The 24,967-nt window shown below is 47.8% G+C and overlaps 1 protein-coding gene across 4 annotated transcripts in view; it reads left to right on the top strand.

The window, feature by feature from the left end:
* NF2 (NF2, moesin-ezrin-radixin like (MERLIN) tumor suppressor) overlaps positions 1-24,699 on the top strand; it is a 95,391-nt gene extending 70,692 nt beyond the window's left edge. For all 4 annotated transcript variants that reach the window (XM_079956773.1, XM_079956775.1, XM_079956772.1 and 1 more), the window contains one exon: positions 22,672-24,699. In XM_079956773.1, coding sequence (XP_079812899.1) covers positions 22,672-22,722 — 51 coding nt within the window. In that variant the 3' untranslated portion in view covers positions 22,723-24,699. The remainder of the gene's footprint in view (positions 1-22,671) is intronic.
* The last annotated feature ends 268 nt before the right edge of the window (positions 24,700-24,967 follow it).

The raw sequence follows: 24,967 nt of genomic DNA, 5'->3' as shown, positions 1-24,967 counted from the left end.
ACACACACACACACATACACACACACACACACACATATATATATATATATATATATAAAACTCCACCGCAGCTTTCGCCAGCCTGGGGCCCTCCAGATTTTTTGGACCGCAACTCCCATCAGCCCCTAGTCAGCACGGGTATATGGTGCTAAAGGGCACGGTCACACTGGAAGGGGCTGATGGGAGCTGTAGTCCAAAGCATCTGGAGGGTAGCAGGTCGGCAAAGGCTTATCCTGCCACCTGTGCTTCTTCACTTAGCCCAACAGATCAATAATACTCCATTAGGAAATCTGTTCACTTAGTGTATATCCGAAACGCAGCTGTGCATCTTTCTCCCACCATCACACAGGTAACAGCAGATGTTAATGGTTGCTAGTTCATTTCTGGGCCCGGTTAGAGGTGCTGACATTTAAATCCCTAAACAACTTAGTCCCCAAATTTGAAAAGGCTGTCTCTTTCCCTACAAGACCCTCTTGGGTATTAAGATTGCCAGAGGGGGCCTTCTTGGTAGTTCCTCTGCCCCCAGAAGTTCAGTGGACGGGTGAATCAGGAGAGGGCCTTCTCTGTGGTGGCTCCTAAGCTGTGGAATTCCCTTGCCACAGAAGCAAACCTGGCACCTTCATTATGTGTAGGCTAGAAACACCCCTCTTTACCCTGACCTTTGATGCTTGAGATGTATATTTTTAAGACCCACCCTGTACCCATGGCTGTTAACATGCTTTAAACTGTTTTTCATATTGTATTTCTAAATTGCTTTAACCTGTCCCGGGACATTATGGTGGAGGGTAGCGGTAATGAGAAAACGTAGAATTACAGAGTTGGAAGGGACCACAAGGCTCGTCTAGTCCAGGCGACTGCAGTTCAGGAATTTTTTTGCCCAACGTGAGGCTCGAACCCATGACCCTGAGATGAAGAGTCTCATTCTCTACCAACTGAACTATCAAATAAATCACAGCAACAATATGGAAGCGTTGGCTTCCTGCAGAGGCACCTGCGTTTAGAAGCTTGACCTTTCCCAATTCTCCGCCTCCTCTTCAAAAAGCCGCGGCAGAGGAGCACTTACACAAAAACAGGAGTGATGCCTCCTCATTTTAGGCTGCATGCGTGATGGGGAAGGGAGGGGCGGACACCTCTCCCTCTGCCCCACGAGGACAATTGCCACCCTGCAGGTAAAGTCAAAAATTGAATCCTCAGCTCTGTTCCTCATCTCCTGCCCCCTCCCCTCATTAATCACCCCCTCCCTTGGCAGCTGATTCATTCCCCCTCCTCCTTTTTTAACTTCTGAAAAATAAATCTTTCTGAAACCTTTTTGAACCTTTTTTTGAACCCAGGCTGTTCCTGCTGGACGATCCTTAATTGGAACAGCTTGTCATCGTTGGCACCTTTCAAGATGGGCCGTGGGGGATTTGTGTGTGTGTGGGGGGGGGGACGGGCTTTCAGAGTCTTCTAACTGGCCACACTAGCGTTACATAAGGACATCTGAAGCGCCTGCCAGTGGCCCATCTCGCCTGGATCCTGTTCTTACAGTGCCTGCTGGAAACCTGCAAGCAGGATCTGAGCACAAGAGCAGTGTCCCTGCCCTGTGGTTGCCGCCAGCTGGTAGAATCATAGAGATGGAAGGGATCCCTAAAGCTCATCTAGTCCAACCCGTTGCAACGCAGGAATCTTTTGTCCAACATGGGACTTTAATCCATGACTCGGAGATCAAGAGTGTCATGCTCTATGGACTGAGTGGTTGCTCCTTCCAACGGTGGAGGCATAGCATTTGTGAGCATAACAATTGTGGCTAGTAGTTGCCGATAGCCTTTTCCTCCATGCAGTTGCCTCATCCTCTTTTAAGGTAAGGGACGCGGGTGGCGCAGTGGGTTAAACCACAGAGCCTAGGACTTGCTGATCAGAAGGTCGGCGGTTCAAATCCCCACAAAGGGGTGAGCTCCCATTGCTCGGTCCCTGCTCCTGCCAACCTAGCAGTTCGAAAGCACGTCAAAGTGCAAGTAGATAAATAGGTACCGCTCCGGCGGGAAGGTAAATGGCGTTTCCGTGCGCTGCTCTAGTTAGTCATGCTGGCCACATGACCCGGAAGCTGTACGCCGGCTCCCTTGGCCAATAAAGCGAGATGAGCGCCGCAATCCCAGAGTCGTCCACGACTACACCTAATGGTCAGGGGTCCCTTTACCTTTACCTTTAAGGTGGTGGTCATCACTGCGGGAGCAGTGTTTCCCAGATTAACTATGTGCTGCATGAATTCTTTTCTCTGTCCCGGATCTTCCAACCTCCAGCTTCTTTGGATACCCTCCAGTCCTCAAGTTACAAGACAGGGAGAAAAACTTCCCCCTGTCCACTTCCTAAATTGAATCTTGAAAGGGAAGAGCAGAAAGAATGATAATATTGTTCCTCCCATGTAATAATATTGTTCCTCTTCCCTGGAGCTCTTATTTTTGGTGGCTTCAAGTCCTGGTAGGTCCAAAGATGGCTTTGTAGCTAGTCTGTTCGCTAAAAAGCAGCTTTCCAGTCCTGAGGCTAAGTATATACCTGGGGCAACGTAGCAGGGAGGTTTCATGCTGGTTTTGTGCCCCAAGGAAGCAGGTGAGCCATCAGTGAACAAAAAGTATGAATGGTTGTTGTGATGGCACTTGGTTTAACTGGCCTGTTGCTCCATTGCATCTTGTCTTTGGCACATGCAAAATCTTAGATGAGCATTTTTTTTGGGGGGGGGGGGATTTTCTTCAAACATAAAAGTTACTGAGGCCAACATGAGGCTACTTTGGCAATCTAGAACTTCTGGCTAGCATGTCCTCAGTGGGGCAAATGGTGGCGTCAAACCCTTTGGAGCCTGCGTTGACTTTGTCTAAACCTCTGCCGTCTGTTAGATCTCGGGTTGTCTTTTTCTCACTGCCTGCCTTCCTAAACTAACCCACTCTCCTTGAGTACCTCGCCGCTCTGCTTTGCTCTGTCACTTTGCCTGCGAAACTCACTTTCCCCTCAAGGCCCAGGCTGCAGAGTTTGATTTCCCAACAGTTCCAGACCAAGCCACTTTCAGAATGGCGCTCAAAAAGGGGTGAGACATGCAGCAGCACCTTTGCGTGAGCGGCTGTCGCAGCTGATCCATTTCGCACAGCTGTACTATTGCATGTCACGTGGAACTTAGTAATATGAAGCGCTGTCACGCGGAGGATGGAGCAAGCTTGTTTTCTGCTGCTCCAGAGGTAGGACCTGAGACAACGGATCCGAATGACAAGAAATGAAATTCCAACTAAACAGTGGGAGGAACTTTCTGATGGTAAAGAACTGTTCAACAGTGGAACAAACTACCTTGGAAGGTATAGAACTCTCATTGCTGGAGGTTTTTAAACAGAGGTTGGATGGCTATTTGTCATGGAATCTTCAGCCGTGATTCCTGCATTTCAGGGGGTTGGGCTAGATGACCCTTGGGTCCCTTCCAACTCTATGATTCGATGAAATGGCTCTCTCAGATCAAGTATCTGCTTGTGAAACTGTTTGATGAGTCTTCTCCATCAAAGATTTGTGGACTTCTTTGCGCTGTTTCTCCAGTTTTCATCTGGTTGTGATCCTTCACTGGAAGTTTTTAAACAGAGGTTGGATGGCTATTTGCCATGGAATCTTCAGATGACTCTTTGAAGCCTGCTGGTTTTGTGGGAATTGTTTATATTTCGGGAGCTATTTCTTTATCTTCGTGCTGCTGACTGAAGGAACCAGCAGTCCTTTTTCCAAAGAGTACCCCTGATCTCTGAATCTTACCACTGAGAGATTGGGCAAGTAATCTGTGATTTGTGAGGACCATCAGAGGCATCGCTTGCTTCCGTGTAGAGTTGTAATATTTATGAATTTAAGGCTCTCCTTTTAAAAAATGCATGTTAGCACTTTCTGACTTCTGCAAAAATTCCCAAAGGAAATGCCATTCATCTCGGGTGCTCCTGTGAATTAGTTGTAATGGTTCTAGGGGGTTGCTCGTGCGTAAGTCGGCGCCACACCTGGCTGGGTTACCTGGGTGAACCCTTTCTGTCCGGACAGCCACCCATCCGTGGCTGTCTCAATCGCTGGCAGAATCCGTCAGTGGGCGTTTCTTGAACTTCTTCCAGCAAAGAAGTTCTTTGACGCCCAGTCTCCTCCTACTCTCCCTGCGCGGAAGCCTTCTGCGCAGGGAGGGTGTGGGCAGCGGAGGACCCGTGCTCTCCCCGCTGGTCTCCATCGAGGAGTCCTGGAGCCTTCTCTCCGATTCCCCCATCTGCCCCCCTCCTCCACTGGTGCTACGCTGATTTCTTTCCCCAGCGGATGGGCTGCCTCTCTCCCTACTGGGACCCTCTCCGGCATCCCTCTGGAGCCCTCCCTCCGCCTCTGGCTCCAATGGCAGTTCCCTGACATTAGTCATGGGTGAGGCTGGGTGCACTTGGTGCTGAAAGCCTCCGAATTCTGTTACCTGTGCAATTATTCTGCATTTCCCCCGATTTCTGCGTGTTACGGAGCTACAGAACATTGGGAAGCTTCAGCTCACAACTCCCAGAAATCTTATTCCACAACCTTTTCTTGCTTCCACAGTTTCACCAGGCATTGCCTCTGCTCCCTCAAACAAATCCTCAGAAGTAGAAATTTGCTTTGTAAAATCGAGAATCCCAGAAGCTGAATTTTGTACATCTTGCTGCATCCTGGGCTTTCCCCCTTCGCTTGTGTTGAATCATGGCATTCCCTCTTCCTGATGGCAGAGTTGTGACCTGAAACTTGTCCTGATTTTGACACAACCTACACTGTGTTATAGCTCACACTTCCGCATCTCCATTGGTGAGCTGGGAGTAATGGGTCCATTCAAGCCATTTTTTATTCTTCAATCTTTACTGCTTCCCAGTCCCAATAGCCTGGATTTCCACTTCCTGCTTTTGCTGAAAATTATTGCATCTTGCTGCAGCATTTTAAATTTCACTCTGATTTGTAGCTTTCTTACACAATCTCTATGTTGCTTGTGATGGAGCAGCATTAGCCAAGGACCCGATACTTCAAATTCTGTATGTGTTCACAGAGGGAGAGTCTGCAAAGCTGGAAGCTCTCCTTTGAGGAGAGATGTGAGTCAGTTATCTTGGTCATCAGGATTTTCTGGCCATCTTCTTGATGCTTGAATCTTCATAGGAACAGTATGGACTTTACCTCTTGATTAGAATTAAGCACTACACTTTGTATGTTCTCTGTTCATTGAGACAGCAAACAAACCTCTTCTCGTGCTAATCTTGCTAGGAAAAACAAATCCAGAAAATGAGCCAAGAACTAGATCTTATACTTTTCAATCTTCTGAGTAAACGTTTGAGTAGTACAGTTGTACCTTGGTGGAAGTCGAACGGAATCCGTTCTGGAAGTCCGTTCGACTTCCGTAACGTTTGAAAAGCAAAGCGCAGCTTCCGATTGGCTGCAGGAAGTTCCTGCAGCCAATCGGAAGCTGCAAAAGCCCCGTTGGATGTTCAGCTTCCAAAAGAACGTTCAAAAACCGGAGCAGTCACTTCCAGGTTTCAATCAGTCGGGAGCCAAAACATTCGAGATTAGGCTGTTTGAAAACCAAGGTACGACTGTACAGGGCCTTCAGCTTTTGGGACACATTATAGAGTTGCAGAGGAACATAGGGAGCTGCGTTTTCTGGAATCAGACCATTCATTCATCTAGTATTGTCCACACGGACTGGCAGCTGCTCGTCAGGATTTCAGGTAGGGAATCTCTTCCAGCCCTACCTGGAGATGCTGGGCATTGAACCTGGGCTGTTCTGCATGCACGGCAGATGCTCTTCCACTGAGCTACGGCCCTTTCTCAGAGGAGAAATAGGCAGTTCCCTGCCTCATGCCATGGACAACTTAAAATTTTATACAGCATTTGGGAAGACAGCAGACCGACAGCAGCAGAGGACGAATATAAGGAAATTCATTTCCACATACTTAGATTTCCTTCCACTGGGAGGCTGCAGACCGAAGGTGCTAAACCAAAGCTTTATTGGCAGAGGTGGGTACGGAAAGATAATTTAAATGGGACGCAAGAGCTGGTCCTGAGAGGGGGTTAGGGAATTTGTTTATTAAAAATCTCTCCTTTCTGCTGTAAAACAGCCCTCGAGGCAGCAAGGAGCCCTCAGAATAACACACAGGGGGTTCCAGATAGAAGCAATGTGACAATGCTTAATGTTTGGCTCCTGGGTTTGATTGGTGATTTGTTTGAAGGACCTCTGGATCTGCAGTTAGACAATACTGCAAATTCTATGTCCTTTTAAAATGTGTTTGTGGGAGCGTTTTATGGTTTGCTTTTGTTTTTATTATTTATTTTGTGTTCTCATTTTGTATTTTTGTGTTGTGAGCCACCCTGTGATCTTCGGATGAAGGGAGGCATGTTGTTGTTTAGTCATTTAGTCCGACTCTTCGTGACCCCATGGACCAGAGCACGCCAGGCACTTCTGTCTTCCACTGCCTCCCGCACTTTGGTCAAACTCATGCTGGTAGCTTCGAGAACACTGTTCAACCATCTCGTCCTCTGTCGTCCCCTTCTCCTCGGGCCTTCCATCTTTCCTAACATCAGGGTCTTTTCCAGGGAGTCTTCTCTTCTCATGAGGTGGCCAAAGTATTGGAGCCTCAGCTTCACGATCTGTCCTTCCAGTGAGCACTCCGGGTTGATTTCCTTCAGAATGGGGAGGTTTGATCTTCTTGCAGTCCATGGGACTCTCAAGAGTCTCCTCCAGCACCATATTTCAAAAGCATCAATTCTTTGGCGATCAGCCTTCTTTATGGTCCAGTTCTCACTTCCATACATCGCTAAAGGGTGGCATACAAATTTAATTAATAACAACAACAATGAGGAAGGAAGGAACACACGGTGCTGCCCTACACCGAGTCAAACCATTGGTCCATCTAGCCCAGTATGGTCAACAATGACTGGTAGCAGCTCTTTGGAGTTTCAGGTTGCCCTACCTTGGGGTTAAATCTGGGACCTTCTGCATTCCAAGCGCCTGCTCTGCCACTAAACAGCTGTTCCCCCTTGGACTTCTTGTTGGATTTAGATCCATGCAGCACGGTCGGATGCTCCACCTCAAGCTATGGCCTCGCCTTCGCTTTCAGCCAGAGGACCCTGCATTTCAGGGGGTTGGACTAGATGACCCTTGGGGTCCCTTCCAACTCTACAATTCTGTGATTCTATGTCCCAGTTCCGAATCTTTCATTTGGGTAGAGGCCCCTCTGTGATGAAGCCCCGGCATGGGAACAAAGGTCATGTTTGCGACCTCCCGAGTTTCCCTCTCCACCTTGGATGGAGCCTGCAGAATTTTTCATGTTTAATTATGTGGTTAACATGCTAATCCCCTTTTTATGAGCTCTGGGGGCACAGCACAGACATCTCTTCAGGAAGCTGATTTCCTCTGCACGTAGTGCGCTGGCTTCGCTAATTCCAGCTGGCTGAACTTCAGGGGGGCTGGCTGCTGCTTCAGACTTCAGAAGAATGTAGGAGACGGGGTTTGTTTTCATTCTTGAGGGTCTCTCATTCTCTCTATGCCTCGGACTTCAAGGGTTTCCTCTTAGGCCAGGCTGATGAATCTGTGACGAACGCTCAACAGGAGCAGGCAGGATTTTGGAGCAGCTTCAAACTTGTTTTTCTTTCTTCCCCCCAAAGAGAAAAGGCATGTGTTTTGCCTGCAAAACAGGAAAGAGGGGAACCAGAGCGATCCAGCTCTCCTTTCTGGGAAAGAGTAGGCAGTTGGCATGCCTTCATAAGAACATTAGAAGAGCCTGCTGGATCAGACCAATGGCCCATAAAGTCCAGCATCCTGTTCCCACAATGGTCACCAGATATCTTTTCTGGGAAGCCCATAAGCAGGACCCAAGCACATGATCACTGTCCCCTCCTGTGGTCTCCAACAACTGGTGTTCAGAAGCATTCCTGCCGCTGAGCATGTGTCAGGCTTCAGGGAATCAGCTTCTTCCCTCGTGGCAGTAAATAAGATCAAATGAAAGGAACGTCTTACAAGTTAGATTATTTAATAATCACAGTGAGAGACAAAAGAACACATCTACCTAGAAATGACGGTGCTCCCAATTAAGGGCACCCCCCGTCACTATTAATCTACATCACTCCTATGTTTTATAATCTGAGCTTGTACCCTCTGTGTTTTCTGTTCTAACACTTTCTGAGCTGTCCATGTCTTTGAAGAAGAGTGTGTGTGAATGCTGTCCAGAGACTGTGAATCTGTTAACCCCCTCTCTTCCAGTGTTTCTTCTCCTAGCTGTTCCCCATCCAGTATTACCCAGCTTCTGCCTTCTGAACTATACCCCTCTGCAAACCTCTGTTCCAAATCTATACTGTCCTCCTGCTCCTGGGACGATTCAGGATTAGGATCAGGGTGAGGGGGTGGCTTCCACCATTATTCTTCAGTGCAGCCCTCCTCAACACAGTCTCTGATGAGCAGAGCCATCACGGCTAGTAGCCACTGATTCTCTTATTCATGAATTTGTCCAGTCCTATTGTTAAGCGGGTGGCACTATGGTCTAAACCACTGAGCCTAGGGCTTGCCGATCGGAAGGCGGCGGTTCGAATCCCAGCGACGGGGTGAGCTCCTGTTGCTTGGTCCCCGCTCCTGCCAACCTAGCAGTTCAAAAGCAGGTCAAAGTGCAAGTGGATAAATAGGTACTGCTCCAGCGGGAAGGTAAATGGCGTTTCCATGCGCTGCTCTGGTTTCGCCAGAAGCAGCTTAGTCATGCTGGCCACATGACCCGGAAAAACTGTTTGCGGACAAACATCAGCTCCCTTGGTCAGTAAAGCAAGATGAGTGCCGCAACCCCAGAGTCGTTCATGACTGGACTTAACTGTCGGGGGTCCTTTACCTATTATTGTTAAGCCACCCAATCTTGTGGCCATCGCTGCTTCCTGCAGGAATGAGTTCCATAGCTTAGCCATGCATTGCATGAATAAGTTCTTTCTTTTATCTGTCCTGAATCTCCCAACCTTCAGCTTCATTAGATATCCAAGAGTTCAGGGAGAAAAACCTTTCTCCATCCACTTTGCCCATGCCTTCCCACGCCAAGGCTCACTCCAACTGCCAGTCCTCTTAAGTAGCTAGCTATTCTCCTCCATAAACTCAGCCTTTCAGAAAGGTTCTGTTGGTACATTGTCATTACTGTGGTGGAGAGCTGGATTTAATGGGCAGCCCAGATCCTTATCCTCCCCACTCCCCCTACGTGGGCCTGTCCCCCTGTCAATAGTCTAGCGTCACAGTGCCTACGATTCCCCTTTCAGCCCTGCCCCATTGAATTAAGCAGGGCTTTCTTTTTAATAAATGCATATAGAATATTACTCTTTCAGATGCAGAAAAAAAGCTGTGCTTTTGCTTCAAAGGGTATATTATAAACTGAAAGGAAATGGATTCATGAAAGCTAATTTTCTGTGGAGTGGCTACGACACCTCCAGCTTGCTCCAGCCTATGTTTACTCAGGAGCAAGTCCCACTCATTTCTCAGACTAAACGTGCATAGAACTGCAGCCTTTCTCTGTGCTATGCTTATATTCTGCGTTCCTATAATGCAATGAAAGAGTAGCAATAAATATTATCGTTTATTGCTACCCTTCCATTACATTATCAGGAAATTTTCCGAGTTTATGAGTGTGTTCTGCCTTTGCATCATGATGCTGAGCTCTAGATACTGTTTCTAAGCTCAAGTAACAAAGCCTTGCTTTCTTTACCGCTGGTGTGCCCAGTGTGACTGGTAGGGTGGAAGGCAGGGAGACCAACAGTAGAGGGAGCCAGAGCTAATGACAGGCAGAGCCAACTAAGACAGGGTGTAGCATCATAAAATCATAGAGTTGGAACGTCACCAGCTTAAAACGTAACTGGGTCATTATTCTTCTCAGCCCAGATTGGAGCTGGTTTGGGGTCAAACTTATCAAAAGGCAGCCTTTCCCAAGAAATGACAGGATAGATATGGATTGTAAGCTAATGTGTGTATACGAGTTCTCAAACCAGTGGCGAGAGCACACTAGATGCAGAGTAAGCAGGAGCGTGTACAGAGTCTAATTCAGCTTTTGCCGTCCTCCTCCTTCCTGCTTCACTGAGACTAAGGAGGAGGAAACTGCTAGAAAGTAAGAAGGCAGACAGGTGGAGGCTGGCGGAGAGCAGAGTGAGATTTGGGGCACAGTGCCCCATTCCCCCGTTTGCAGGGTTGGAGAGGGAGGCCTGAGAAGTTTAGGGATGTTAAAAGGAGATTACTTAGATGCCAGGGTGACCTTGTCTCTGCAAAACGCAGCCTCTGTGCCGTTTGCCAGTGACAGGTAAATGAGATGCTGTAAACTTTTTATACTGTTGAAATACAAGGCAAGGTTGGCAGCATAGTTGGTTTTTTTTTTTAAAAAAAAAAAAAAGGGATGAGATATTGTTTGCATTCTTTTTAAGGGCCTGAAACTAAATGTTGCATGCATATCTGTGCCATGACACCCTGGTTTCTTGAGAAAAGCTGTTTTGAGAGGGGGGATTTGGAGTAGTAAGTAGCATGTATGTTAACCCTTTGGTTACATGCTGTTTCAAATCAATCCCTTAAGAAACAAGAAGAGCTTTGCTGGATCAGAACAATGGCACATCTAGTCCAGAATCCTGTTCTTACACTGGCCAATCCGATGCTCCAGTGGGAAGATCCCAAGCGGGACCCGATTACAACAGCACTCTCCTCTTTTGAAGTTTCCAGCAACTGGCATTCGGAAGCGTTGCTGCCTTCAACTGTGAAGGCAGAGCATAGCCATCATGGCTCGTAGACAGCAATAGCTTTCTCCTCCATGAATTTGCCTGGTCCTCTTTTGAAGCCAGTTCCGCAGTTTAATGAGCGAGTTCCACAGTTCAGTGATTGGGACTGAAGAAATGGCTTCTTTCATCTGCCTTTCCAAAGGGGCTTTTCTGTCTCACACACATCTCTAGGTAGATCTGGAGACTCCACTTCCTTAATTCTTCCTCTGGAGTCACAGGAAGCCCCATCTGAGATTCTCAAGTGGAAACCTGTTTCTCCTCCTCCTCCCACTCCCCCCCCTCCAGTTTTATTGGGGAAATGGCCTAAATGGATTTGGTGGTCTCATTTCAATTCTGTGCGATTTTTGCCAAGCCAGCAAAAATGGGGGGGGGGGGGGCTGCAGTTATTGGGTTAGCTAGTGCAAAATGAGCTTGACTGCAACGGAGTTATTTGTTCCTCCAAATCAAATAAAAGCCCCGGGTCTCCTGGGGGGATACAGCAGCCTCCAGGCAGAAGGAGCAAAGAAGACCCCCCTTTTCTTCTTCTTCTTTCTCCTTCTGGCTATTTGATTGCCTTCCTCTTCTCTCCCTCTCCCCTTCATATATATATTTTCTTTGATTCGCCCAGTTAGCGCACTGTAGAGTCTATTCTCCTTCCTCTCTCCCCTCCCTCCCTGCAGGAAGAGGGACGGATCGCACAATGGCGCCTTGTAAAATCAATTTTCTCCCTGTGACAAAAATGTAATTTGCTCTTAATCACCCAGGTTTGGCTTGCACGAAATCTTGCTGCGTGCGATGGCACACACATGCTTGCTTCCCCCCTCCCCGCCTTGCATCTGCGTCGAAGAAAACAGCCCACACATTCAGAGACACCTGTAGTAGCAGAGGAGGAGGAAAAGCTTGGGTCTGATCTTGTCTCCTTCTAGAGAAGGCGGATGCTCAGAGAGAAGCAGCAGAGGCCGGGGTTGGTTGGGGGGCATGCATCTACTTATCGTAACCGCCAGGCTGTTTTGGATAAAGAACGGCAAGCATGGGAAACAGGCGGCCTTTGCAGAGCCAGCCCTTCTCCCTGCAGGCTTCGGCGTAGGAGGCTCTGTGCCACCGAGGTGTGCAAGTCGTTGCCACTGATTAGCCTGACGCAGGGAAGAGTGAAATTGGTAGTTTCCAGAATAACAGGGCGAGATGTTTTGCTGCAGGATTGCCCTCTGCATTTAAAAACCGGGGGAGAGGAGGGGACCTCAAACCCAGGGACTGAATATGCCCGCCCCGAGCCTCTTTATCTGACACTCAACGCTTTTCCCAGCAGCACTACGAATGCCCCCCGCTTGGCACCCTCCGGGAGCCTCTCTGCCCAGCTTGAAGTCTGAGTGACCTCCTGCATGGCTAGATGAGAGAGGAGAATGTGTAAAAACTGGCCTGCCATCAGAGGTGGTTGAAGGGCAGCACAACCGGTGGGGTCGCAATGGGTGCCGTGCTGCAGGGGGAGCCACAACAATGCTGTAGCGCCTGGAACATGAGAGGTGGGGTAGGGCGTGCCAAATTTTAGCATTGCTGCTGAAATTTGAGAGCCTGGAGTCTGTCGCTGACGCTGCTCAAAGGCAAAACTGGAATCTCTGCTCGCTTTTGCTCCTGGCCCTGCCCACCAACAGCATGCAGCCCCTGGAAGGTTGCTCAGGAGGAAAATGTGGCCCTCTGCCTGAAAAAAAGTTTTTACACCCCTGATTTAAAACAGGAACCCAACCAGGGTCAACTAGGTTGTTCCCTCTTCCTATTTTATATTTTATTATTGCAGTTGTTGCTCACCTTTTCCTGTCCGAGGAGCTCAAGGTGGCATGCATTGTTCTCTTCCTCTGCACAACAACCCTGTGAGGCAGGTTAGGCTGAGAGGCAGTGACTGGCCCAAGGTCACTCAGCAAGCTGCACGGATGAGTGGGGATTTGAACCCTGATCTCTCCCAGGGGCTAGTCCGACATTCTAACCACAACACCACTATCAGCTCTTGGTTCTCACATCCCGCTGATGTAGCCATTCTGGTCCCCCTTGACACCCTACGTCCCCCAACACGATTCTGCGGACACCAGGTGAGGCTCCTTTGAGCTCAGAATGCCTTTCCGCTGGGCTGGACATGTCAGCCTTTTTCATTGCCGCCCACTCTCCATCCAAGCGCCATCGGTGAGCAGCTGTCCCCAGAGCAGCCGTCCCTGCAAGCAAGGTGGCTGTCAGAAAAGCAACAGGCAGGCTTGACAGGTGATGAGATGCCAGGCAGAGACCGAGCAGATTCACCTGAGCAACTGATGCCAGGAGGGGAGGGGACAGGCTGGGAATAGTGTGCCCCTGCCGGGGATCCTTTTGCAATGGAGAGAGACACACACCAGTATTTCTTTTCTCTCCCCCCCCCCCGCCCCCGCTTTCTGGCGGAGCTGCTGTTTTTGACAGTGCACCGTTCCCCGCAGGATCAGAGGCAGAAAGCGTCCGTCCGCTCAGCCAAGAGCAAACTTAATTCATCCGGTGGCGGGCAGGGATGCACACAGCTAGCTTTAATTGGATGTGAGGAGGCAGCCATGGAGGAGAGATGTGGGCCAGACCTTCAGCTGGATTCCTAATGCTATTATTATAACCATATTGTTGTGAATAGGGACCACACTTTCTGACTTTCATTTAAACCTGAGTGTGCACTGTAATGGTGTTCTGGTAGGTAAAGGAGGCGGGATTTCATAGGTTTTGTTTTAAGAATGCAGCCTGCATTTGGCGGCAGCTTGTATTTGAACAGATACAACTTGTTTTTAAAAGAATTTGTTCTCTGCCAGCCTCAGTTTCCCATATTGTCAATACTTCACTGAGCTAAACCTTTCTTCTGCATGTCACATAGTAGGATGAAGTTCTTGCGAGGCTTTAAATACACCTGATTTCACACACCCAGCACCTGTGCTAACTTTCAGGTGGTCTTGATTTGTGTACTCGATGCTGGAATTATATTTGTAAGCATCCCATCCATTTCAAATCCATTGCGTGCTTCATACAAAGGGCTGTCCTGTGGAAGGTGGAGCAAGCTTGTTATCTGCTGCTCCAGAGGGCAGGATCTGAACCAATGACAATAAAGGAGATTCTGACTAAACTTTCTGATGGCAAGAGCTGTTTGACAGCAGAACAGGCTCCCTCAAAAGGTGGTGGGCTCCACTTCATTGGAGGTGCTTCAACAAAGGATGGCTGGCCATTTCTCAGATTTTTAGCTGTTTTTCCTGCTTTGCAGGGGGTTGGACTAGAATGACTATGCTTCTATGATTCTATGATTCTGTGATTCCGTGACCTCCATCCACTTACAGGCTGCCACCAAACCGGGGGAAGGTTCTGCTCTGTCCTGTTCCTGTTTAGCATCAGGTTGGTGCCAGAAGCTGCCAGGATTGTCTGCGCTTGTTACCTAAGAAAGTGTGCATAGGCAGAACAGAAACTAGGCAGCCGTTCGCTGCCATTGGAGGCAGCCGCTGGATACATTCCAGCAGAGGGCATTAAGCCTCTGCAGTAGTCTCTTCTTCAATTCAGCCCCCCCCCCCCCCGCAGCAAAAAGTAGTTGCAAAGGAAGCTGCCTAATCTATACCTGGTCATGCCATTGAGCTTGCTGTTCTTTAGTCCTCCCCGTTGCTTGCTAACAGATCCTTTAAAACCCGAGTTTCCAGAACCCGTGCCGAGCCACATGATCGGCTGTAAGGCCAAGGAACTGGTGTGCAAAAGGCATTTGAGGCCGGCAGGTGTAGGAGTAGCAGGCAGGGAAGTCGGCGAGCGTGAGTTACGGTGCACTCAACGCTTCCTGTAAGAGGCTATTTCTCAGCAAAACGCCCGACCCTTTGACTGGAGCTGCTCACGGCTTTGTGTCTGCTGGAAATAATGTTCCCAATTAGCTAAGCACCTTTTAGATGCGCCGCACCTCGTTTGATAATCTGGGAAGCATGATGTGTCCTAGGATGCCGATTAAGGAAGTAGTAATCAAATACGGCAATTATCTCATAAGGTCTGTGGTGGGTCCCTTTCACAGTCGCCTTCCTGCAGTATTGCAATAAGATTCACACAAACATGCTCTCTCCTTCCTGTTGAAGGGGCTGCTGGCTTTGTCCTCTGCCCTGAAGGGATCTGGAGAAGGGTGTTTACATGAGAGAAGCCAAAGCAGTTTAGCTGTCACCTGCTTCTGCCCGTGCATCTCAGAGCTATAGATCTCTGAAGAGGAAGCCGGGGGGTGTCTTAAGAGAATTCCACGGCGCTCTTGCGAAACGGATTGCCAGAGCCTTCCCGGTGAAGCCGTGACACTTGCCATCAAGATAGCTTGTGCATGTTTCACTTGTGGAAATTTACAACTGCAATGTGTTGGGGGTTGGTAAAAAGCAACTCAAACTACTGGTTTAAATGGGTGATTATTGTTTTTCTAATTATTATTACTTATTGTTAAGGAGAAGGGCCGTAGGTCAGTGGCAGGGCTTCTGCTCTGCGTGGAGAAGGACCCAGGTTCAATCCCTGCCATCTCTAGGTAGGACTGGGAGAGAACTGTCTGAAATTCTAGAGGGCTGCTGCCAGTCAGTGTAGACATTACTGAACTAGATGGTCCGATCATCTGGCATGGTATAAGACAGCTTCCTGTGCTCCTATGTTTGTTTGCTTGCTTGCTTGCTTGTTTATTATTTTATTAAAACATATCTAGACTGCCCTTCAACCCTCTGTGTATTCAACAGTGATATGAAATATGCATGAGTAAACTTAAACATGTCGTCAAAATGAAACAGAAAAAAATGAGACAATTCTAAACCCATATGAACTAACTGAAGTAACCCACTTTAAAAACACCTTGGCAGAAGTGAGTATAAAGTCATTGTTAACTATACACCTTTGGGAAGGCCATTCCAAATGTTTGGGGCTATCAAAGACAAGGCTCTTTTCACTTATGGTGGATAACTAACTGCACTTAGGATAACTAACCTCACTTAAGAGGCTGATATAGGAAGAGGCGATCCTTCAGGTATTTGAGTCCCAAGCCATTTCTCAGAAGCAAACAGGCACCCAGCATAATAGGTGTGGAGTGATATGACTAAATCCTGATGGGGAGGGAGACGATATTACAGATGGGGAACACCTGGTACTGGGGATAATAGCTACATTGATGCACAGGAAACTGAGGCAGTGCTACAGAAACCTGCTAAAGGGCAGGAAACAAGAAGAAGGTAGCAGGAAAATGACTTAGTTGTCTCTATACTAATGCACAGAGTATGGGAAATGAGCAAGATAAAGTTGAGCTCTTAATACAGGTTGACAAATATGGTCTAATAGACATTACTGAAACCTGGTGGAATGGGATTCATGACTGGAATGTAGAAATTGGGGGTATAACCTATTCAAAAGGAATAAACCACACAAGAAGGGGGAAGGAGTAGCATTATATGTAAAGGATGTGTAAACTTGGGAAGAGATTCATAACTTGGGAGTGTGGAAGGCAGATTGAGAGTATATGAGTAAAAACTGTAGGAGAGGAAAACAGCTGTGACCTTCCTGCTATAGACCTCCAAGCGGGATGGAATACTTGAATGCAGATTACCAAATTGCTAGAGCAGAACATTCAGAAAGGAGAGTTATAGTAGTCATGGGAGACTTCAACTACCCTGATATCTGTTGGAACTCAAACTCTGCTAAGAATGTAAAGTCCAACAAGCTCCTCCATTACCTTTCATTTCATTTCTCAGAAGGCAGAAAGACAAGCTGGAAGTACTGGGAATTTTGGAAGGCAATCAATCAAAATGTTTATTCAGCTTTACGCCCATCATGAAACACAACAAAACAAATCAAATAAAACAGCGGACTCATACAAGCCACAAGTAGTATAACACAGTTTACAACTCACAAGGACAAATATCAGCCATTCATAAGAAAAGTTTAAGATTGAAATTAAATTTTTTTTGCACTACACTAAAATCAATATCTGATGTCGTTATAGAAAATTCTTATAACTATCAATAGGAATTTTGGGAGGCAGTGATCATGTCCTCTTGAGTTTCATGATACAGAGGCAAGGGAAAGCTGGGTGTAGCCAGGCATGCACTCTGCACTTTATGAAGGCTGATTTCAAAAAGGTTAAGGAAATGCTAGATGACTTCCCACGGTCAGAAATGCTTAAAGAGAAGAGAGTCCAAGATGGATGCGAGTTTCTTAAAGGTGAAATACGGAAGGCACAAATGCTGACAATTCCAACAAGAAAGAAAAGCGGGAGGCTTCTAAAGAAACCAGTGTGGCTGCGGAAGGAGCTTACAGATGAGCTGAGATTTAATAAAGGCATGTATAAGAAATGGAAGAAAGGGGAAATCTTGAAGGAAGAGGATACACAAGTAGGCAACAGTTGCAGGGAGAAGGTCGGGGAGGGGTAAAGCTCAGAATGAGCTCAGGTTTGCAAGCGAGGTTTTAAACAGTAACAGGTTTATTCTGCTATGTTCAAAACAAGAGGAAGAGCAAGTGAGTAGTAAGTAGGTCTTCTGCATGGGGAGCATTGAGAATTGCTATTGGGTAACAGAGACAAACCTGGACAGCATCTTAAAAAGCAGAGACATCACCTTGCCAACAAAGGTCCGTATAGTTAAAGCTATGGTTTTCCCAGTAGTGATGTATGGAAGTGAGAGCCCGGACCATAAAGAAGGCTGATCGCCGAAGAATTGATGCTTTTGAATTATGGTGCTGGAGGAGACTCTTGAGAGTCCCATGGACTGCAAGAAGATCAAACCTCTCCATTCTGAAGGAAATCAGCTCTGAGTGCTCACTGGAAGGACAGATCGTGAAGCTGAGGCTCCAATACTTTGGCCACCTCATGAGAAGAGAAGACTCCCTGGAAAAGACCCTGATGTTGGGAAAGATGGAGGGCACAAGGAGAAGGGGACAACAGAGGACGAGATGGTTGGACAGTGTTCTCGAAGCTACCAACATGGGTTTGACCAAACTGCGGGAGGCAGTGGAAGACAGGAGTGCCTGGCGTGCTCTGGTCCATGGGGTCACGAAGAGTCAGACACGACTAAACAACAATAACAGAGAGAAGGTGGGACTCCTCAACATGTGTGCAGAGGAAGTCAACTAAGGTGATCAAGGGTCTGGAGGCCAAGCCTTATGAGGAATGGTTGAAGGAATTGGGTATGTCTAGCCTGGGTAAGAGGAGACTGAGAGGAGATATGATATCCATATTCAGGTGTCTAAAGGACTGTCACATGCCCCTCTCAACACTTATCATTTGTTAACAGCCCTTTTAAAACAAATAACACTTTGATCAAAACACTTTGTCATGACAGAAGTGCATAAATTTATATGCGTGGCTTGAAGAATGTGGATAGAGGAGGGAAAAATCCCTCTCACAACGCTAGAATTTGTGGACATCTCATGAAGCTGAATGCGGGAAGATCCAGAACAGGCAAAAGAAAGGACTTCTTCATGTAGCTCATAGCAAATCTGTGGAACTTTCTCCTGCAGGAGAGGCTACCAACTTGGATGGCTTAAAAAAGAGGATTGGATGAATTCATAGAGGTCTATTGATAGCTGCTAGCCACAATGGCTGGGCTCTGTCTCTGTGGTCGGAAGCACTCATTCTTCTGAATACCAGTTGCAGGAAGCCACAGGAGCTTTTGTGTTTTGGTTCTGCTCTCAGGTTTTCCATAGACCTCTAGCAACGGTGAGAACAGGATGCTGGACTAGACAGACCATTGGCCTGACCTAACAGGCTCTTCTTAGGTTATCAACAGGTGTGCAAAATGCACATTACTTGGCAATGGTTTGGCCATTGATGGCAGTACCAAAATCCTTCTAGTCCCCTTCAGAGGTTTTCATGTGGGTCTGTTTAAATCAGACCTTCCTTCAGAAGCATGAGGCGGGAAGCTTATCTTTATGGAAAGGTTCCTAAAGCTCAGTGGTAGAACACTGGGTAAGTATCAGGTTTCGAGAAATTGGCTTCCTCCCCCATAGCAGTAAATAAGATCAAACAAAAGGAACATCTTACCAATTAGATTCTTTAATAATCACAGTGAGAGAGAAAAGAACACGTCTACCTAGAAATGGTGGTGCTCCCAATTAAGGCTCACTCCCCCACCCCGTTCCTATTAATCTACGTCACTCCTACATCTTGTAATCTGATTTTGTACCCTCTGTGCTTTCTGTTCTAACACTTTCTGAGCTCTCTGTATCTTTGGGGAAGGGGGGGGGGGTTGAATGCTTTCCAGAGACTGTGAATCTGTTAACTCTTTCTTTTCTAATGTTTCTTCTGCTAGCTGTTCCCCATCCAGTATTTCCCAGCTTCTGCCTTCTGAACTATGCCCCTCTGCAAACCACTGTTCCAAACCTATACTGTCCTCCTGCTCCTGAGAAGATTCAGGATCAGGGGAAGGGGGTGGCTCCCACCATTCTTCCTCAGTGCAGCCCTCCTCAGCACGGTCCCTGACAGTAAGGCCCCAGGTTCAGGCCCAGACACCTCCAGCTTAAAAAAGAAAAGAAAAAAGATCAGGTTTGCAGGTAATGGGAAAGATCACTTCTACTAGACCCTTCAGAGCCATTGACACTCAAAAGTAGACAATTCTGGCCTCAGGTGGACAAATAGCCTGGCCTGCAAAGGGACAGATGCCTGTCTTCCTAAGAGAATATTTGTCATTTGGAGCTCCTGGCATTCCTATTAAATCCCTCCAGCCTCTGTTGAAGCCTATCTTGTCACACACCCCTCTCCATTATCATTCTGTGCCCACACAAACCCCGGGATCCATTTGCGGGTGACTCATTTTTCCTTTAGACAGTGAGATGAGCCGAGCAGAGAGAGAGAGAGAGAGAGAAATCCAGAGGGGCAAAACACACTTGGAAAGACCAGAGTCCTCTTGAATAGCACTCAACGCTCTGTCGAGGTCACTCTCCACTTGCCATTGTCTCTCCGCTTCTTGTGATTACAGAAAAGCGCAGCGGAGACGAGTACATCTGATTGCTGGCCCAGTGGGGAAGTGAACGCGGAACATTGCTTGTAGAATCATAGAGTTGTAGAGCTGGAAGGGACCCCCTGAGGGTTATCTTGCTCAGCCCCCTGCAATGCAGGAATGGCTGCTAAAGAATCACTGGCAGGTGGCCATCTAACCTCTGCTTTAAGCAGCTCCAACGAAAGGAAGTCCACCACCTTCTAAGAAAGTCTCTTATGCTGCTGAACGGCTCTCGCCATTAGGGAGCTCTTCCTAATGCTTAGTCGGAATCTCCTTTCTTGTCATTAGAATCCGTTGGTCCAAGCCCTGCTTGCTGGAACTGCAGAATGCTCCATCGTCAATGGGACTGCCCTTCAGATATTTGAAGATTGCTATCTGTCAGGGACTAGGCAGAGGAGGAATGGTGGAGACCGCCTCCCCTTCCTGACCCTTCCAGGGAGGAGGAAGAGGAAGACAGTATAGATTTACAACAGGGGTTTGAGGGAGGTCGCAGCTCAGAGGCAGATGAAGGGGAAAGTTGGGAAATCATGGAAGAGCCAGAACAACAACAGCCAGCTGACACATTGTCATTAGAAAGCATCCCAGACCCTCCCTCTCCCAGAACCCGGCGAGCTTTAAAAGTAGGAGAGCAAAGAGCTCAAAGACAGAGGGCACGTAGCAGCACCCGTAGAGGAGGCGATGAGAATGACGAATGAGGAAGTGGGAGAGAAGGAGGCTGGAGATTCACTCGGGGCAACACCATTATCCAAGAGGCTGGGCCCTATAGCCTCTCTCTGTAAAGATTGAAATAAAAAGGGAGAGTAAGAAACTTTCCCTTGTTTTTATATTTTCCTGGGCAACCAGCCGGGAACCACTGACAGCATCCTGACACTATCATATGGCTTGGCGTTTCTCAAACTTACTCAACTTTAATGTGGGGAGGTGGGCTTCTGGGCATAACTCTACTATTTTCTAATAGGGCTGTCTCCCTCCGTGGCACCTGGCTCTATGTGGATGAGGGTATATGGATCATTTCTGTAGGGTTTTTATATGTAATAACAAATATATAACATATCAAAGCCCCCCATCCTCATCACAGGTACATTTACACCAGTTGCGGGGTGCCCCTGGTCAATCTTTGGACCCCCTGAGAATTGTTACCCCCCCAAAAAAGGGGGGGGGAACCTAGCGTTGGCTTCCTAAAAAAAGTTCAACAACATGGTCAATGGGTAGATCACTGCCAGTTTTTCTTAAACTGTGAATAGATTGCAGTCTCTTGGGAGTTGGATGTGCCTGCACGAAAGATTCTTATCAATCCATGCAAATTATTGTTAGATAGATAATTGCATTTCTATTTCACCTTTTTCTCCATAGAGCTGAAGGCACACATGGTTCTTCCCCCTCCCCATTTAATCCCCACAACAACCCTGTGAGGTTCAGAGGCAATGACTGCTGCCAGCAGCTTCAACAGTTCCATCAGAAATTTCCCACATGCCTTTCTTGCCTCCTCTTTTACCACCATAAGGACCAGTTGTATACTCTCTCTTTTTTTAAAGCCTGGCATGTGTTAGATTTTGTTCCCATTCATCCATGCACAAGTGCTTAAGCTTCACAGCTGCAGCGTTCCTGGGAATCTTGGCTTCCTGTGCAGCATCTGCTTTTCCTGAAATGCTTCAAGGTTCTGGTGCACCACTGATCCTTAATATGGCTGCAGGAGGCAGGGAGGGAAGAAGGTGCATATTTTTCCATTCTGCGCCGCATTTGTCACGTGCAATGCTGTTTCTATTCTGCCACAGTTCGTCTTCTGCCCCAAAGCTACAGTATCCATCTTGCTACAGACTCTGGCGAAATTATGTAACCTATGTGATTAATTTCATCAATCATATTGTCTTATTCCAGGTCTTCAGTGGGCATCAAAAGACATTGCCTATGTAAGATTTAAAGGGGGGGGGGGGAGTTAAGTGTAGGGGCCTCCACAAAAAAGGCCTGACTCCTACATCATATAGAATGGACCTCCTGAGAAGATGGTGTCAGTGGGAGGCCCTTTCCTGCAGAGCACTGCGATCGATGGGGTATATAAGGGGTGAGATGCCTTTTCAGATAGCCTGGTCCTAGTAGGACTCTATACACCAAAGCCAGCACCGTCTGGTAGCTAATTGGCAGCATTTGTGGATTAGGAGGTGCTGAGATCTGCCAGGATGTCTCAGCAAAACCTTCATGAAAAGAAGCAGTGTATCTGAACATCAGTTGCCAAGCTGGGAAAGAGCCATCCCCCTCTGGGGTCTACTCATGTAGTAGCTGGAGGCATTTGGGTCTCGACTGCAGAAAATAAGGTACTGGATTAGCCAAGGGTCATTTTCATGTGCTCTAGCAGGCTCAGACACGTCTCATTCCTGGCAGAAGGCAGCTCGTTGCTTCCTTCCATCTCCCACCATTCCTTAAGGCATAGCTGTCAACCATCCCTTATTTGGCGGGAAAGTCCTTTATCCCAGCGCTGTGTCCTGCTGCTGTCCCTTATTGATGATGTCCCTTAAATTTCCTGTGTTTCAAAGGAAGCAGCTCCTCTCCCTCCCTCCCTGCTGGCCAGGGAGGAGGGAGGCTCCAACTGTGTTGCTTGGCTGTGTTGCTCACCCAATAAGGAGTCTAAGAACAACTAGGGGTGGAGCTTGCATGCTTTGTGCCGATCAAATCGGCCGCGTTGCCTGGGGACTCGCCTTTGCTCAGCGCTTCCCAGCGGAGAGGTGACTTTGGTTTTCCTTGCTGCATCCCCTTTGCCGGGTTGCTGCGCTGTGGGAACCACCGCTTGAGGCTTTGTTTAGCTGCTGGTTGACTAAAATCCCTTATTTTGGCTGCTGATCCCTTATTTTTGAGGCTGCTGGACCCTTATTTTCAAATCTGTAAGTTGACAGCTATGCCTTAAGGCAGTTTTCCCAGCAGAGCAGGAAGCCAGCACCCTCTTTTATTACATTCCTGTGTGTTTTGTTTTTCTCTCCCCCAGCTCACCTTGCAGAGCACAAAGTCCCGTGTGGCCTTCTTCGAGGAGCTCTAGTAAGCGAGCCGGTTCTTTGCTCCTGAGCCAGCGCCCGACTGATGCGGACCCTCCGTTTGAGGACTCAGCCATAGCCGGCCACGAATCCCTCCTTCCCGGCTGCCCCCTGAACTGTGACCCCCTCTTCACGCGTTTTCGAAGAGTTTGACGTGATGCTCCCCTGCTTCGTACTTTGTAGTTTTTTTGGTTTTTAATAATCTTTGTATAACACACGACTGTGATATACCATTTAGCTTCTTCTTTCTTTCCTTTTTTAAAAAGTGTTTGTATTGATTGTGACTTGTATTAACGTGCTCCTAAGACGGGGTGGGTGCAGTACCAGCATGAGACCCCTTTTCGCTTCCCACCTCTCTGTAGGGGCACGACTCTGCTCCCTCCTGCGGACGAGAGAGGCGGCTCTTTCCTGAAGCTCCCATCAAGGAGCCTTTAACATCTAGCATGCTCTGTCTGCTAGCGCAAGACCCATGTGCTCGTGGGTGGCAGAGTTTAAAGCTTGCACGACAAAGGGATCTGGTGCAACAGTTGCACGGGAGTAAGCTTGTTGGGGAACAGCCGATCCTGGCGCAACAGCCGGTTCTTGTTGCGCGATCTGTTGTGCGGCCATCGTGGGTGCTGCATATTCATTCCCCCCTTGCGCAACAAGTGACTTCAACTTCGCTCCCTACATTCTGAACCAAATGGAAGGATAATCAGGGAGCCTCTCTTAGATGTCATGCTCTCTCCTTCCTTCTGAACCAAGCTGGCAGCTTGGGTGGGCTCTGAAGGAAGCTGCCTTCTGCTGAGACAGACCACTGGGTCCACTTAGCTCAGTAGTGTCCACACCAATTGGCAGCGTCTCTCCAGGATTTGGGGCAGGGGGTATCTCCCAGCAAAAGCAGATGCTCCAAAAACTGAACTACAATCCTTCCCCCATGCCATCTTGACCCAGGGTTTTGTATTTTGTTTTTGCACTTTGTTTCAAATCATTTTAATCATGGGATTTGGGGTGGGGGTTTTTGTGCAAAAATGTGCTTCTCCTAAGAACTGTGATAGCGTCAGGAACGGGGAGGGAGAAGTATGGGGAATTTGGGGGCCCAGAAACCCCAACCCAAGGTGCTGTGGAAGATGCAGGACTTTTAAATGCAGAACAACAGAACCCCTCCGCCATTTGACCCCAACCCACACTAATCCACTGTGAGATTTTGAATTCTTAACTGACAGGGCAGGCGCCTCTTTGTAAAGACTCCTTTTTTGCTTTTTAAAGTTAAATTGAGTACTAGACTGCAGTGGCTTCATGCCTGAGAAAATACGTGTCGCTTTGCAGAAAAACACCCAGCATTCACTCCAGTGGGATGACTGTCAGGGAGCAACATGCATACACTAAACTACTCTCACTCACACACAAATCCTTTTCCTTCTCAGCTTCCTGCATTCTGATCTTCGGTCCTTTAAAAAAGAAACCCGCAACTCTTTGTGTACTGCAATACCTCAGTGAGAGACGATCTCTCTCGCTCAAAAGCCTCAGATGAATTTTCTAGCTTCCAAGCCTTTGCGCTGCCCCCTGGTTCCGTTGATCTCCTTTTTGTGCTGCTATCAAGGGATGCAATGACTAAAGGGGCCTGCCATTTTAAAGGTGGAGTTTCTATTGCTCTCAAAGTGGTGCTGTTCCCAAAATAAACATAAAACCCCAGCCGCGTTAGTTTCCCACTTCCAACATGGCCACCACGCCTGTAGGCTCACCTTGTCTCGCCTTTCCTTGTTTTCTGATCGGTCGAAGCGATGGATTCATACAAGTTCGAAAACAGGAGTAGAGGGGCCAGGGGGAGGCTGAGCTTATAAGCAAAGGGTTGTTTCTGGGGTTACTAGTAGCAGCACAGTGAGAAAAGCCCAGTCAGTCTGAACCTGGCCATCTTGTTTGAAAGATGCTAGATTAAAGGTGCATTGGGTGATGTCCTGTTCAGGATCCTCAAAACACCGACTGGTTCTGCCTTGCATCACTTGAAATTGGATGTAAGCAGCTGGAGTTTCTGGATAGCTGAAAAGAGAGGCTCTTGCTTTTCCAGGTGAGTAAGAGAAAGAAAACACGTGACGAAAGTTTAGGATTGGACAAATTCTTGGAGGATACATCTCTCAATGGCCACTAGCCATGATGGCTGGGTTCCACCTCCACTGTCGGAGGCCGTATGTTTCTGAATGCCAGTAAATGGGAATCACAAGTGCAGGCAGTTGCCGTTGTGCTCAGATCCTGCTTGTGGGCTTCCCATTG

The sequence above is a fragment of the Podarcis cretensis genome, assembly GCF_951804945.1.
Source record: "Podarcis cretensis genome assembly, chromosome: 16".
Lineage (NCBI taxonomy): Eukaryota > Metazoa > Chordata > Lepidosauria > Squamata > Lacertidae > Podarcis > Podarcis cretensis.
This window is presented reverse-complemented; position numbering and strand designations above follow the sequence as displayed.